Source organism: Hibiscus syriacus, unplaced genomic scaffold (genome assembly GCF_006381635.1).
Source record: "Hibiscus syriacus cultivar Baekdansim isolate YM2019G1 unplaced genomic scaffold, ASM638163v2 tig00111506_pilon, whole genome shotgun sequence".
NCBI classification, from domain to species: Eukaryota; Viridiplantae; Streptophyta; class Magnoliopsida; order Malvales; family Malvaceae; genus Hibiscus; species Hibiscus syriacus.
In genome coordinates, this window is record NW_024063109.1 from 8,989 (window position 1) to 24,622 (window position 15,634).

A 15,634-nucleotide genomic window follows, 5' to 3' on the forward strand; every position below is an offset into this window, starting at 1 on the left:
AAGTTAAGATATATAATTTTTTGAATTTAAAATTACACTAAGATATAAGTTATATACCATATGTAGTCAATTTCAAGGCAAATGAGTAGCCTTATCCATGTGGTTGATACTCCTTTGTCACCCACACTACCCAAGTTTGAATCCCATGCCCACATGTGTCACCCTCTTATTGGTGGTAACTGAATATACGAAATTAAAATAAATTAAATCCTCCAATCGGGTGGCGACACGTGACATGATATTTGACACTACTAACATATGCATGATATGATTTGAAGATTAAATTTATTTTAATTTATCAAAATTATGACCAATTTGATAGAATATATAAGTAACAATGACCAAATGTGTAATTATATCAAATTTATTAATTATCTCGTCATCACTTCCGTTAATTGTTAACGGCAAGTGGCATGATTGAATGCATTTAAATAGTTGGGTGGCCTGATTGACAAGAATTAAAAAATGATGGTCAAAGTGAAAAGAGGCTATAGTGTGGTGGTCACTAGTATAGTTTACCCAAAAATATATTAGATTCTTATTCTCATACTAGTAATAAAGAAGAGAAAAAATGGATCTACGAGCTCATACAGAGCACTGGGTTTGGGAGGTTCTAACTGGCGAAAGCTTTATTATTCTTGAAACAGGTTTTAACAAAGCTATTTATTTCTCTTTAAATAAAATCTAAATTTTACATATAAATTTTTAACTTAATGGGTAATATAATATATGAATTTTAATTTAATATAATATTATATACATAAAACTTTTATTTGATCAGTTTTTATAAACTATTGTTATCAACTTTGAATCATTTCACATATTATGCATATAAATAATTATTTATTTAACATATCCAATAACTTTAAGGTTTGAGTTTAAGTCTCACTTAATGTATATTAAATATGTATGATTTTTTATAAATTTATTTTTTATTTAAATTTTCATCATGTGTGGATTATATTATAATAAATTTGGTTTTTAGTCTTATTGTATACTCTAATATTTGATTCTAAAATAAAAAGATATATTATTTATGATCTGTATTTATATTTTTATTTGTACCTTCTTAAAAATATATTATCTAACTAAATTATATGTTTGAAATTGAACTAAAAATAAAATATTTATATAATTTAATTAAAATTAAACTTTTATGTGTACAATTATTCAAAATAAAATTTTTTTTTAAGGTATATGAGTTTATATCTTATAAACTAACATTTTTAACAATAATTATAATTATTATACTTTTTAACTAGTATTGTCTTGTGATTCACTATAACTTTATGTATATATATTACAGCACTTCAAATATATATAAGAGAAAGGGTCGGAGGGGTTAATAGTTAGTCAGGTGTATGACGTACACATGATTTTATGTTAGGGGTTTAAATTTAAGAAATTATATTAGAAATTTGGAGGAATAAAATTATAAAATTTTAAGAGTTACAAAATTTGATTATTTATAAAAAATAAAAACATTTAAATTATATCAATTTAAAATTTTCAAGGGATGCGATCAAACTCCAACAATCCTTGGTCTATCTTGATTCAGATGGCCATTATTTATGCTTTGCTCTTTCATTTCTAATGAGATAGAAGGATAAAGAAATGGAATCTTAAATTGTGTATAGCATTCACAATCATTGAAGTGTAGCTCAAAGAATGAGGATAAGGATGTTAATTAATCATGAAGAACCAGAATGGCATTGTCCCAAACACATTAGACAGAGATATGGTCCACTATATTTTTACCTCCAAATTGTAGAAAAGCTTCAGCCTTCTGGGTTGAGCACTCTGGTGACATTCTCATTTTATATTACTAGTTTAAAACCTTGTACTCACCAAAACTTTGCATATTAAGTCATTATTCATAAAGGTCAATTAATTAGTCGAGTGATTAAAAATGTACGTGTTATTTTATTATATGTAGGTTCAAATTCAAGTTTTTTAACGAGGGACTTACTTTGAACTTTTTACATAACTAATGAAATTCTTGCTGCAACTTCATCATGCTCCTATACATGGCATCAAGACCATTCTCGAATTAGAATTTTTGAAACTACATCCATGAAATAGATAATCTTCTGTTTCATTATTCCCATAACATAATACACAATGCTCATCAATCGTCGTACCAGCCTTTCATTTGTCGGAAGTTTATCAGTGACCATCCAAAACGGTGAAGGATTACTTTGATTTATGAAGTGGATACCAAATCATCCATCACTTTTCAACCTCATCTCCTTTTAAATTATAATTTTGGTCCTACACTATATTTATTTTTAAATTTAATTCTATTATATTTTAATTTAGTATGATTTGAGGCATAATGTAATTATTCAGTCTAAATACTCAACATCACTAATTATTCCTAAATATTTTACTTAAAAACACTCATTCCAACGCAAAATATCTATATTAAAACTAAATCTTATAATATGTGTTGAAAATCAGTGGAGAAGAAGACTGAAACAAACCTTATAATACTAAATAAATATGTATAGATATTTTAAAACTTAATTTAAGAAAGAAAAACGCATACATCCATCACAAACTTATTATATAATATTTGTAGAAACTTGAACTTACCTTCTTCCCTTACTGGTTCATACACAAACTCTTTTACTTGTAAATGTATGGCAGTGAATGACAGTTTTTTCTTCAGACAAGGGGGGAGAGAGAGAGAGAGAGAGAGAGAGAGAACTTTAACGCTTGAGATCAGTTTGTCCTAATTGTTGTTGCTGCCTTGAAAATAAGTTTCTTTTCATTTTCTTAAAGAGTTGCGGACTTGTAACCCAGTAACCAACGTTGTCTTTGATTCTATGATGAACCCTAGCAAGTTATAAAAAAGGAAAAGAAAATCTTAGTGAAAAAGGCAGCAAACCCTAACCCAATCACCTTGCTTTCCTCAAGTCATGACTTGCCATCTTCCCCCCGACCAACCTTCAAACTGCCACTAAATTAGATAAACAATATACACATATATTAATTCATGCAATATATATATATATATATATACTAGTTTATGTTCATATTTATCCATACATCAAATTATAATGAAAATACAGTAGAAGTTTAGTTTGTGTTAAGGGTGGAAGAAGGTAACTGCTAAGCAAACAAGAAAAATAAATATTACTATTTCGCTCAACTGCAAACCAATAAAAATATACATTTTTATTATTATTAAAGAATCATGAACCCATCCATCACTGTGAATCCCATACCATCTTTTTTAGAGGAGAAAAAGAGATTAAATAAATAGTATTAGCATTTGTTAAGGATTTGATCTTTAAAAGTATCACGCTGAAAAAAAGGAACCCTAACAAAAAGGTTGCTTTTTTTTTTCCTTTTTATTTGTCGGAAGAACAATTCTCAGGCAACTTGAAAAAGAAATGGAGAGAGAAATGACTGCCATTTTTTGGTGCTTCTTCTTCGTTAAGCTACAATAATGAGTGACAATTGAAAGAAAAGAAGCTAGACTTGTAAAATACTACTAAAAACCCACCAAAGAGAAATTCATGAAATTTGTAGATCCTTCTTCAAATTAAACCCAGATGAATCCCATGATGATCAGCATATTAAAAATACCATCTTATCAAAGAAGAAGAATGGAGGTGATCAAAAGGTCAAACAACCAAGAGAAGTGACACGAGGGGAAAAAAGAAAAAGAAGGAAACTTTTCTGTTTTGTTAATAAGAGGGACGACCTGTGGCCCAGTAGGCCTCAGCTGGTAATTGGACTGAGTTCAGAAGATTTGGTGGCAATTCTTGGCCGAAAGAAGCGTTCGGATCTGGCAATAGTTGCTGCTGCTGCGGCGGTGGCTGCTGTTGTTCACTAGCCATGCTTCCTGGTGAGCCTAAGGGCCCACTTCCAGGAACCGGCGCCGTCGGTGGCTCCTCTTCTTCCAATGGAAGCCTTTCATACGCAGCATTACCAAAAGAAGCCGCCATAATCACCACTGGACCTGAAGCAACAAGTGGACCCACCACGGTTCCTCCAACCACCTGGCCTTGGCCACCGGCTAAATATATGGTCAACCCTGAAGCAGCCGGCGGTGCCGGAGGAGGTAAAAACGAACCAGAAAGTGATAAAATTTCGAATCTTCCGTGTAAACTCACGACTGCACCAGGAGCACCAGGTTGCCGCAAGGTCACATTCGTGACAGTCCCGCTCCCACTCAAAATGCTAACCCCTCTTTGTCTTCGCCTAGCGAAAGTCGAAACGCTCTCCATAATATCACAGCCGTCGGCGATTTCCATAACGTGGGATCGGAGAGCATTGGCACTATCACGAGTTATGATGATCGGTGGCTTAGGCTTGTTCTTGGAACCAGAGGGTCTGCCTCGTGGTCTCCTCGTGATTTCACCTTCAGCACCGGGGACTATAGATAGTTCCTTGCCTTCACTTGTGTCGGTACCGGAAGTGCCTCCTCCGCCCATAGTGGTGGCTGTTTCTTCTCGATCTCGTTTCTGGCCACCGTTTTGTTCGTCCTCGGAGCTTTGTTGTTGTTGTTGGTGGTGATGTTGAAATTGATGTTGCGGGTTTAGATGAAGATCTCTTGTGAGGAAAGAAGGAAGCGGGCGGCCATGAGCTGTTACTGGGTCCATTGGTTTTCTTCCCTTCAAAGTTCAAACCTAATTAAACAAGTAGAAAGCACATGCAACAAAGAGCCAAGCGATCAGATTTCTAATAGAGAAAGACGAAAGAAACGATAATAGGGTTCTTGATTTTGGGGGGTATCTTTGACTGATTGTGTAACTGCTGGTTTCAACAAAAAAGGGGAAGAGAAGAGGTTTGAAGCATCTGGCAGCAAATCTTCAGGTGAAACAGCTGAATCAAGCCATGCCTCTTTTCTGCACGCTTCATGTGAGTTTGAGATAGTTTTTTGTTAGATACTTGTGGCTTCTCTTGTATGAAGATCTAAGTTGTTGGTTAAGTGTTTGGGAGGAAATGAGATCAACAGTGTTGGAGTAGAGGTAAATAAAATGAAAGAGAGGTGGTTTATGGGTTTGGGTAAGTGCAATTGTTTTGTGCTTTGTAGCTAATACTGTTGTTGTTGGGTTAGGGTTAGGTCAAGTCATTCCATCAACGACAATAGTAGGGTGAGTATATACTGGAATCAAGTTAAAAATTTCTTTAACTTAGCATCCAATTTTTATTTAACGTTTTTAGTCCAGTTATTCTAAAATTTAAATCAATTCAAATTAAATTAAATTAAAATTCTAGAGAGTATTTATACACACAACCTTCTTTCAAAGGAAATCAATAAAATATTTAGTATAATAAATTAGGTTTTATAATTTATTAATTTAATATTCCAATCCAATAAAAATTCAAATAACTTAATAATTATATAATTTAATTTATTAGACAATTGTTTTAAAACTTTTAATGGACATTATATGGTTTAAATTCAGGAATTCTAAGGATATTTATATCAATTATTAATTAATTTTTGAATACTTAAAATTATAAAATTTTAATTAAAAATTAAAATAATTATTCAAATTATTTTAAAAATTAAATAATTTTAAAAAGTCAATTCAATTAACTTGATTTTTTTAATTTAAATATAAAAACTCAATCTTAATAGTAAGTTTAATTCAATATAAATATATGAAAATAATTATATTACTTTAAGATTTAAAATTTAATTTTACAGTAATAATTTTTCTAAAAAATTAATGTCATAAAATTAAATTTTAAAATAGTTAACAATTTTTACAGTTTAACCCTTCTTTAGTCTTTACTTTTACTTTGTGGTAAGAAAACATGTGCATGGGCGGTGTGTAGGACCTCCCATTTTTTGCTCCCTCTCTCTCTCTCTTTCTCGTTTGTCTCTCTACTTAACAGTCCCCACCATGGACCCAACAACACCCCCACGTTCTTCCCCCTTTTTTTCTCTTTCTCCTAAATGTCTCCAGATTTAAAAGCCTGCACTCTTTGATCATACTGTTCCACATTTACTCTCTCTATACCTTCTTCCCTTCGTTTCACTCTCTTTTAACTGCTACAAATTCTGAAAATTTTATCTTCAGGTGGACCAAAAAGTAACCTACTTTCTATCACATGAAACAAGTTCCATGAAGATGACATATCTATTCCCATTTGTCACCCTTTTATACTAGGATTCAATATAAAGCAAAAGGGAAAAAAAGTAGGGATTGTTTGTAAGGTCTCTTTCATGGGATTATTTTCATCGTCCCCAAGCCTAAACTAAGAGTTTAAAAGCTGGTTACATAAATAATCTTTGGATGCATGTTTATATAGGATTGAAAACGGCTGCAATGCTTCTTTACTACTGGACTGTGTATTTTAATAATTGGAGAAGGCCACAATTAGGGATGGCAACCGGGTGGTTTCGGTTCGGGGATTGGTCCCCGTTCCCGTTTAAAAATCACATATCCATTTCCGCTTAAAAAACCGAAGGGATTTAAACGGGGATTTCCATTGGGTAATCGGGAAAAACCGCAAGGAAAGAGGTATTTCCGTACCGCGGTGAAAATTACCCTTTTAAATAATTGTTTACCTTATATGGTTATTTTTCACTGTGGGGATACCCGTTACCGTTTAAATTTTACACGATGACACGAGTTATTTAAAAAATAATATCATTATCGGATTTAAACTTAATTGAAATGCCAAACACTACTAAATGCATCCAAAATATAAAAACAAAACAATTCTAATAGACAAATATAATGACAACGACTAATAATATAATGTTTCAACTTTCATAAACGAAATCATTCTTCAAAAGTTCCCACTTCCAAGTCACGTCAACGACACCACCAGCGTCATCAAACAGTTGTGACCCCGTCTTGAGAATAGTCACAGGGAAAGTGACTAGTAGGACAATATGTGTTCTCTTAAATCCTAATCTCCTTTGTATATTTTTTTAATTTAAATTAAATTTATTAATATTATATATATATATAATAATTATTTTTAATATTTATCGGATCGGATATCGGGTTGGATAATCGGGTAATCGGGGAGAGGATTACTAAACCCGTCCCCGTCCCCGTTTAAAAAATTTAATTTTTTCCGTCTCCGTTTATCATCCAGAACCTAACCTTTTTAATTCGATTTTTTCCGACGAGTTCGATTTTTTTGCCTCCATAGTCACAATATGTGTTTGAAAACTGAGAGGATATATTATTATTTCTGCTTGAAAACTGAAAGAAGGTAAGCGATACGAAGTGTGGGTTTTGCTTTGCATGGTTCTGAGAGGAGTGATCTGAACTAACAAACATGGTATTAAATTGTGATTAGAATATAATATAACGATTATATCATAATAATTTTTTAAAATCATCACGATATCATAAATCACATTCATAATATAAAAATATAATTAATTTTTAAAAACAAATCACATAATTACAATTAAAACATTCACAACCACAACAGTGACCGTGACTGCAATCTAATAAGATTAGGTCAAAAGAAACATGGGAGGAGATTGGTCTAAGCACTAATCTTTTGTCGCATTCGTTTCCCGGTAATTAAATTGAGATATTGAGTTTAATTTAATGAGATATAATATTGAAAGAATAGAGGGTTTGATGGTGCATGTGGGTCATGGGAAATTGGAGTGGGAGCCACAAAAACGGGTCAGAACTCAGAAGAGTAAGGGCGTGTCGTAAGGGGGACTCACGTTTCTAGGAATGAATGAATGATCTCTGCCTCTATTTCCTCTTGGCCTGGGCGTGGCACTCCCCCACTGTCATTGTCTACATTCTTCACCTTCATCTTTATATTGGGGCCGGGGGCTCCCTTATTTTGCTTTTTTAATCACCTTAAATCCACAATAATCATTATTTAGTTTGTTTATCAAATATTAATTTTATAATATTAAATTAATGTTATATTTTTATTTAATTATCTATCATTAAAAAATTAATAACAATATTAAAATATTTTTTTTAATTTTTTACATTATATTTTAATTGATCTATTATCATTTCTAATAATGTTACGCGAATCCACTAAAAGATGATAAAAAAGTAATCTGGAAAAATCAAACCTAAAATCTTTTAGGTGGGAGTCTTGTGTTTAGGTACTAATTTAAGTTTGAAATTTTGATAATTCCGCAAAAAATGCATATTAATTTCATTATCTTCATCGACATCAGTTAATTGTTTGTTTTTGGGTTCATCGGTATTTATTAAAAACTATACTTGTTGATCTGCATACGACATTTCTAGTTTTCTACAGTGAGAATGATTCATCTGATTTGTTTTTGACTAATCGGGAAAAATATCCGGACCTTTGAAACTTTACAAATATGTTTTTATGCCACGTGTACTGTCAACTGTGAAGGAAGCCCAAGAGATGTAAAAGTTGGGCTTCCACACTTTTTCAATTATCCCCATACTTTATGTATTCTCATCTATTTCGCCTTTTCAGTGTTTGTTTTATTCACTTGTTAGCAGCACTTTCAATGATTTATTATGTAACATCCTAAATTTCAATTTATAAAACTCAACCTCACTACTACCCCAAATAAAACATGTTCAATTTATTTATGTTTCTGAGCAAATTTGTCTGAAGCTCGTTTAGTAAATCAAATGGTTTTTATTTATTTATAATAGAATTATTAATATTTATTTTCATTTATTTTATATTTAAAAAACATATGTTTTTTACAGTTTGTTTGTTTATTATTTATAATTTTTTAATTTATTGATTACGTGTATACATCCTGCAGATGTAACTGCCTGATATCTGAATCCTTTAAGAACAACAATGTTTCTTTTCACCATTGACACCACCTAATAGGTTGATGTTAATTTAATACCAAATCACATTTCAATTGGTCTAACCAGTTGAAATAAGAATTAAAGGTCTAATTAGTTCGATTTAGGTCTATTTTTTATAATATTTGACTAATATATTTATATATATATATATATATATATATATATATATATATTGTCTAATTTTTAGTTGTTTAATATTCATAAACATTAAATATTAGATATGTGTATACAATATTTTAAATAAACAAATATGAATAAGTATTAAATTTTACTAATAATTATGAAACCGAAAACAAATACACTTAAAAATAAAAATCTATTTGGTGAATCTCAATATACAGTCGTAATTGTGCGGGACACAAAATCCTTTAACATAAAATAATGATGGAATCTTGTGAAGAAAAGAGGTGAAGTCTTGAAATGAAAGACAGTCTTCCCTCTAGAAACAATAAATGAAACAACGGGAAATTGGTGGACCATTTGGCCCAAACGCAAACACTAATACTTTAATATTACTGCCTTAAACATTATTTTAATCAAACCCCTTATCTTTGTCCAAATTAAATAATTAAGGTAAAGCTAATCCATCAAGAGCGTGGACCAAATTCCATGTGAAGGGCAACTTATGGCTTGCATTTGTGTTTGCATGTTCTCAATCCCTTAAAGAAGCTTATATTCTTTTTTTTATATTAGGGTTAATTTGTTGAGGTCGTTGAACCCATTTTCTCTGTCTTCCACGGAATCTGAAAGCTCCAAGCTTTCGGTTTATTGCTAATTAATGGAGCACTGTGGGATTTTTTTATTTTTATTTTTAGGGACTGATTAAACAGCAGACCAAACTGAAGGGTTGCCATGTGATATGATAGCGATTCTTTTGGATTCATTATTCACTAATTTTAAATTAATAATATTGCAAATGGTACAGTGTTAATGTCAACGGGGTTCCTTTCTCTCCACGTTGATGGCATAATGTTGAAATTTGACAAAGATTCTTTTTTATTTTTCAAAATAAAATATTTGGATTAATCAAAATCATATTCTTTTTAAATATTTATCCTAATTCACAATAATTCTAATTAAATTTAATTTTGAAAAAAGTAATAATCATGTATCACTGTTTAAGTTTTTTTCTTTTAAAAAAGAGAGAGAATCAGAATAATTAGGTTATGGGTAATTGATTCATTTGCAGCATTTCAATCAAATATAATTGCAATGTTGGAAATATCTTCTTCTCAATTGGAGTCTTAATATAGGAACATACACAACATACTATTTTGAAGTTTAATTCGATTAATATAGGAACAACATACATACATAATTTACCAAATGCATATATTATATATATGTTTTCCCACGTGTGTGGGAGTGGTGATTGATGTCGGGGAAGGTTGTATAATAATATTCTTGGTTTAGATCGGAGGAGGCTTGATAGATGGGAAATTGATGGGTTCAAATTATAAATATTTATTTATTTATATAAATCTAGGAATCATTGGACTTGGCTATTGAACTTGATGGTTGGTGGATTTACCCGAGCTCTCTCGTCTTACTACTTCAAGCCCAATTAGGCTTTGTTAAAGACCATTTGGGTAAATGCCTCAATGGAAATCTTTTGAGCTAATAATCCTTTTTTTCAATAGACCATGGTGATTATAAGATAATATCTATTTAAAAAAATTAATAATTAATAATATATATACATACGTAGACGTGGCTGCTTGAACACAAAACCTCTAAAAAATTAATATTCCCTTTAACCACCGAGACCACTTAATGAGTTAAGCTAATAAATCTTGTTAAGAAACCGTTATAAGTTTTGTTTTATCATTAAATTCTTAAAAGCATATTTAAAGTTTAAAATAAAAGAAATGGTATATCATACTTTATGACCCCATTGATCTAAAGTTTGGACTTCAAAGATCACATTGAATAATTTCTTTGTTTAGTTTGTTGGCTAAGTATGGATCAATCTCGCTCACTGGCAAACATCATTATATATTTCTTTCATTTATTTTCATCGACTAGAGCTCATTAAACTACTTTAATGGTCGAATAAATTTTATTCTCTTTAAAAATTTCAAATATGAATAATTATATATATAAAGTGTATGTTGTCAGTGATTAAAAGGAACTCTAAACAAATATTATTTTATAATTATTTCTTATGTTTTTAAATTATTTCTTTAGTTCACCATTCTTCGAACAAATAAGCTGTCTTTATCTTTTTTAGATTCAAGATCAATTCATTAGAATTTGACCCATAATTTGTAAATTTTAACTTGATGTCATAACAGTTAAACTCTAATACTTCATTTTATTAGTATTCTTATTTGATCTCTAAGGATTCATCTTAGTTTCCATCTTTGTTTACAAGCCAGAAAAGCGAAGTTGGCGAATGAAAATAAATAATTTACTTATAAATAAAAAGTATAATAATAAATTTATCTCTCAACATTTTCTCTCTCTCAATTTAACCTTCACTCTTTATTTTTAGCCTTCATATTTATTTGACACATTGCCTAGACTACTTAGATACCTATCCATCCTTAAATCAAAGGCTACTAGACGGTTAAACATTTTTAATCTTATATTTTTTATAGATTACAATGAACCGAAATTTAAATCAATGAAGTTGATGCAATAATTTGAGTGACAATTCACATGTTTTATTGTCAAGTATTGTGTATACAGGAATATGCTAATTGAAAGTCTATTATCTTATATTCGTTCTAGATTTACCAAAAGGAAAAAAAAGTATACATCAAAAAATCATTTTAAAAATATAAAAAATATATTTTGAAAAAAGATTTCCCACGTAATATAGTGAGATAAAGCAAATTGTCACGTCAAAAAAATTAAATCATGTAGATTGTCACACTTTAGGCTTTTTCTTAGTGAGAAGAATACATTTATTGACCATGAATGGACTAAGGGAGAGCAGGTAGGAACTGAGAGCAATAAGTCGTCTTTAATAATTTTAAATTAACCTATTATATATATATATATTGTACTTTCTATTAATAACATACTTTTATCACTTAAAGTGTTATAAATTCCTCTAATCATAAAATTTTAAAAATTCATATCCTCTTAAGATAAAATCCTACATTATTTCCTATTTCTTGCGGTTATAAAGTAACTATAATACAGAAAACCCGGTTCACTGAGTAATTATTGACGGACTTGAGTAATTTAGGAACGTGAAATAAGAATTTTAGGGTTTAAACATTTAATAAAACATTAAAAAATGTATGAGAATATACTAATAAAATTTAGAAAACTTGAGCTAATAAAATTATTTATCCAGAGCGTGGAAACCATTTTTAAACTTGAAATTTTATGTCAACAAATACAGTAAGCGGATATGGCTAATAATTTACAAAGAGCTCAAGGGTCAACTCCTTAGATTTTCAGACTCACCTTCAAAAGATAGAACGGTTCTTGTACGTACAGACGCAGAATACACAGAAATTTTAGTAGCCGGAGAATATTCAAAGCTTTGACCATCATCCATGATCTTTTTAACTTGTACGCTCTGCTGCCTTCATCATTGATCGAAATTCTTTGAAGTCCACAAATCCATCACCGCCCTTATCAACACGTCTAATCATGCGCGTACACTGTTGAAGGCTACACTTGTTGAACCCAAGGCCATTCAAAACGTTACGCAACTCTTTGGCCGAGATTAACCCATTTTTATCACTATCGAAGATGAGAAAAGCATCCATTAGATAATCTTCCCCGCCGTTCATCGCTCCGTCGCTGGTGTCATTGACGACTGCATGCATGAACTCGTCCAAATCGATGTAACCATCACCGTCGAAATCCATTTCTTTGACCATTCCTTGGGCAGCTTTGGAGGCTGTGGATTTTTCATGTCCGAGGCACAGAAGCACTTCGCTGAGCTCCAATGGAGATATCTTTCCATCCCCATTTGAGTCGATCACTTTGAAGACTTGCTTAAACTGACCTGATATCTCCAAGGCGGCGAAAGACGATGTTTCCAAATCGAAACTCGACGACAACTTGCGACGCTTTGATCTTCTCTTGCACCGGTTAACATTAAAAAACGTTTTAGCTCCCTTAGACAGAGAGATCCAACAAGTTTTGCAAGAACTTAGCATTGATCCTAAGAAAGGGAAAGTCGTAAATGAAAGGTACTTGTGCTAGAACTGGGTGGTGGTTATATGAGAAAGCTGAAACCTGAAAGTTATGGCCCTTTTAAAGGAATTTAGTAATTTGTCGTCTTGTAATAATTTTATGGGGGCAATAACCTGAGTAAAAGACTAAACAACCCTTTGAGAAAGGATAATTTCCATCATTTTCAACGTTGTGAACGAGATCGAGAGGAGGGTAGTAATGGAGACTCCAGATAATGATGAAATCCTTTTTAAACGTTGTGTTGATCAAGTCTTGTCTTGTGGATGCCAGCTGAAATGATAAAACCGAAATGGGGCCGGCTCATTTCGTTTTCAACTACCCTTGTGCTTGTGTTTGTTTTTTTTATATCGCGGCCGCCGCAGCTTTGCCTTGAGCACAACATTCTCGACTTCTTATCCGAGACTTGAGCACATTTCCAATCTCATTTGATGAAGAGGAAATCATGGGAGCCAGATGCTTTCCTCCATTAAGTCAACCCCTTGTTTTCTTTTGTTCAAGCTATGGGTTTGACAGAAACCATGGTTTTAGTCCATCATGTTCGAGTTTAAACCATGGTTTTAGACTTTTAGTCCATCATGTTCGAGTTTTTAATCTCATTCGGGTAGAATCATTTAGGCAACAAGACAAAATAAGTTTCAACCTCACGTGTCTAATAAGAAAATTTCGTACAGAAAAATAACTGTTCTGAAACTCATTTAAAAGGAAAATTAATAATAATATCTATCATACAACAGAACATTCCCAACTGAAATCTATGAATTCAGAAGAGCTCTTCATGCACTGAAACTATATTTCCGGTAACAATTATTGTAAACCAAAAGTGAGAATGGAAACTGAGAATTAAGTAAGAGGTAAAAGAAAGCAACTATATCACACACCCAAGATCCACACGATCGCAGTAAAACGGGACCAACCAAGGAGCTAAGTATGTCACTAAGAGCTGTCTGGACCTCATTTGAACCATGCTCACAACTTATCAGGCCCGAAAGAAGAGGGAAGAATTGAGCCAAGTTCTCGAAAAAAGTATCACCCAAACAACAAATAGCCTGGAGAGTTGCCACTATAAGAGGTGCACTGGAAGCCAATTCTCTTCGTTTCCCAGAAACTGAAGGAATCAACCATTGGCTTTGCTCGTTGGGAGATGTTTCAGAAGTCTGTCCAGAGCCTGCAGTTTCTATATAGAACAACAATACTTCCTGACAAAGATCAACAAGATGGGACTCCACTTCAGCCTCCTGAAACATTAGGGGCCTATATATTATCAGATTCTGCACAAGTGTAAGGAAAAATTGATACGACTCATTCTCAAGACGCATCAGTAGAGGATCTTGTATTTGGGTCATGGGACCAAGATCTTGAAGCTTGGATCGTAGCAGAGTATCAATGTTGATCCTGTGAGCATGGGAAGCCACGTCATGCATGGACTCATACAGGACTAAGGTGCTCTTAGCTGAAAGGCGAGTTCGATACATGTAAATCTCCATTACCGCCTGTCAAAACAATAAGAACAGCAAAATCAGACCCAAAATTAAAATTTCGCCCATGTCAAACTTCAAAACAAAACCGATTATTCATTTAGACATTTGTGCAAGTATAAATACAAAAGAAAAAGGAAATGAAAATAAAACAGTGATAGTTGGCACTTGTTTATTCTAGAAATTTGAGATTTCAAAAACGGTCTCAACAAACAAGTCTTTGCTACATAAATCTCATAATGTGATTCGATTAAAACAACTGCGTCGTTATCAACCCTTATAAAAGTTCAAATCTCTTAACGTGTTTATGATATAAGAAGTTTTTAATGTTTTTCAATATTAGGATGAGAAGTCTCAACTGAACAGCAGCCCGGCATTTTGCATCTGATAAAGCAGCATAAAGGCGCTGTGTTCTCAGGCTTTCGGAATCACCCTGGGATGTGTCCAAATCCGCAGAAGCCTCGATACTTTGGCCATTCAAAGCATGTCCATTGCTACCAGCCATGCTATCCCCACTAACAATGTAAGAAAAATCAGGGAGTGTTGCATTAGCTGCTTCTTTTAATGAACCTACTTCCAGCCACTTCTCCTCTTAAAAAAGATTTCCAGCAATGCTCATCAAACGTACAAATGCAGCAGTTCCAATACTAGCTAGGCTTTGGTGGGGACGCTTGATAAAACTTGCAAGTAAAGAGGGAACCTTCCTCAAAAGTGGATTGACAGTATTATAAAAATTCACAAAAAGATCTACAACTAATTGGAGAGCCAATATACACGTCTCGTAGAGCCATGCATCTTGATCAAGTTCATCCATGTCGTTAACGATCACCTCCTCATGTGTCACCACCCGCTGGATCAATACCATGACGCACATAGTCAAATATCAGAAAAAAGGACAGATTCAAATACTCTTTCCCACAAAGGCAATGAGAAGAGGTGACCATGGTTGCGCAAAGTTTCAAACAGCAATTCTAAAGCACTCTTCCTAATTTCAGGCCTAGGGTCAAAACTAAGTTCTGATAAACCTGCAAAGCAAAATGCGATGTGAGTTAAGGTCAGAATAAAATGAATTTCTAAAGTTTGAAGATAAAAGTAACTACAAAATCTCAAGCAAATTTGGATGTGTAAATTAAAACAAGTACTTCATTATTCCTTACCAGCCAACAAGGGGAACCATAAATAGAGTTGATCCTCCTTATCTATGAGCTCTCAATTCTCTTGTTTTCC

At 32.5% G+C, this 15,634-nt stretch overlaps 3 protein-coding genes across 3 annotated transcripts; all 3 read right to left on the minus strand.

Moving 5' to 3' along the window:
* Positions 1-3,327: 3,327 nt before the first annotated feature.
* Positions 3,328-4,985, minus strand: LOC120164278 (AT-hook motif nuclear-localized protein 22-like). The gene has a single exon (XM_039174034.1). The coding sequence runs from the start codon at positions 4,611-4,613 to the stop codon at positions 3,696-3,698; it is 918 nt and encodes a 305-aa protein (XP_039029965.1). The 5' UTR covers positions 4,614-4,985; the 3' UTR covers positions 3,328-3,695.
* Positions 4,986-12,121: 7,136 nt separating this feature from the next.
* LOC120164169 (probable calcium-binding protein CML23) lies at positions 12,122-12,973 on the minus strand. The gene has a single exon (XM_039173922.1). The coding sequence runs from the start codon at positions 12,893-12,895 to the stop codon at positions 12,293-12,295; it is 603 nt and encodes a 200-aa protein (XP_039029853.1). The 5' UTR covers positions 12,896-12,973; the 3' UTR covers positions 12,122-12,292.
* Positions 12,974-13,705: 732 nt separating this feature from the next.
* On the minus strand, positions 13,706-15,430 carry LOC120164291 (brefeldin A-inhibited guanine nucleotide-exchange protein 2-like). Its single transcript, XM_039174050.1, has 2 exons — positions 14,767-15,430; positions 13,706-14,422 (listed from the first exon to the last, which is right to left on the minus strand). Exons 1-2 carry the CDS (start codon positions 14,782-14,784, stop codon positions 13,706-13,708), a joined length of 735 nt encoding a protein of 244 aa, XP_039029981.1. The 5' UTR covers positions 14,785-15,430.
* Positions 15,431-15,634: the final 204 nt, after the last annotated feature.

Excerpts from the sequence above, each read along its gene's own strand:
- LOC120164278 (XM_039174034.1), bottom strand. The coding sequence starts at position 4,613 with ATGGACCCAGTAACAGCTCATGGCCGCCCGCTTCCTTCTTTCCTCACA.
- LOC120164169 (XM_039173922.1), bottom strand. The coding sequence starts at position 12,895 with ATGCTAAGTTCTTGCAAAACTTGTTGGATCTCTCTGTCTAAGGGAGCT.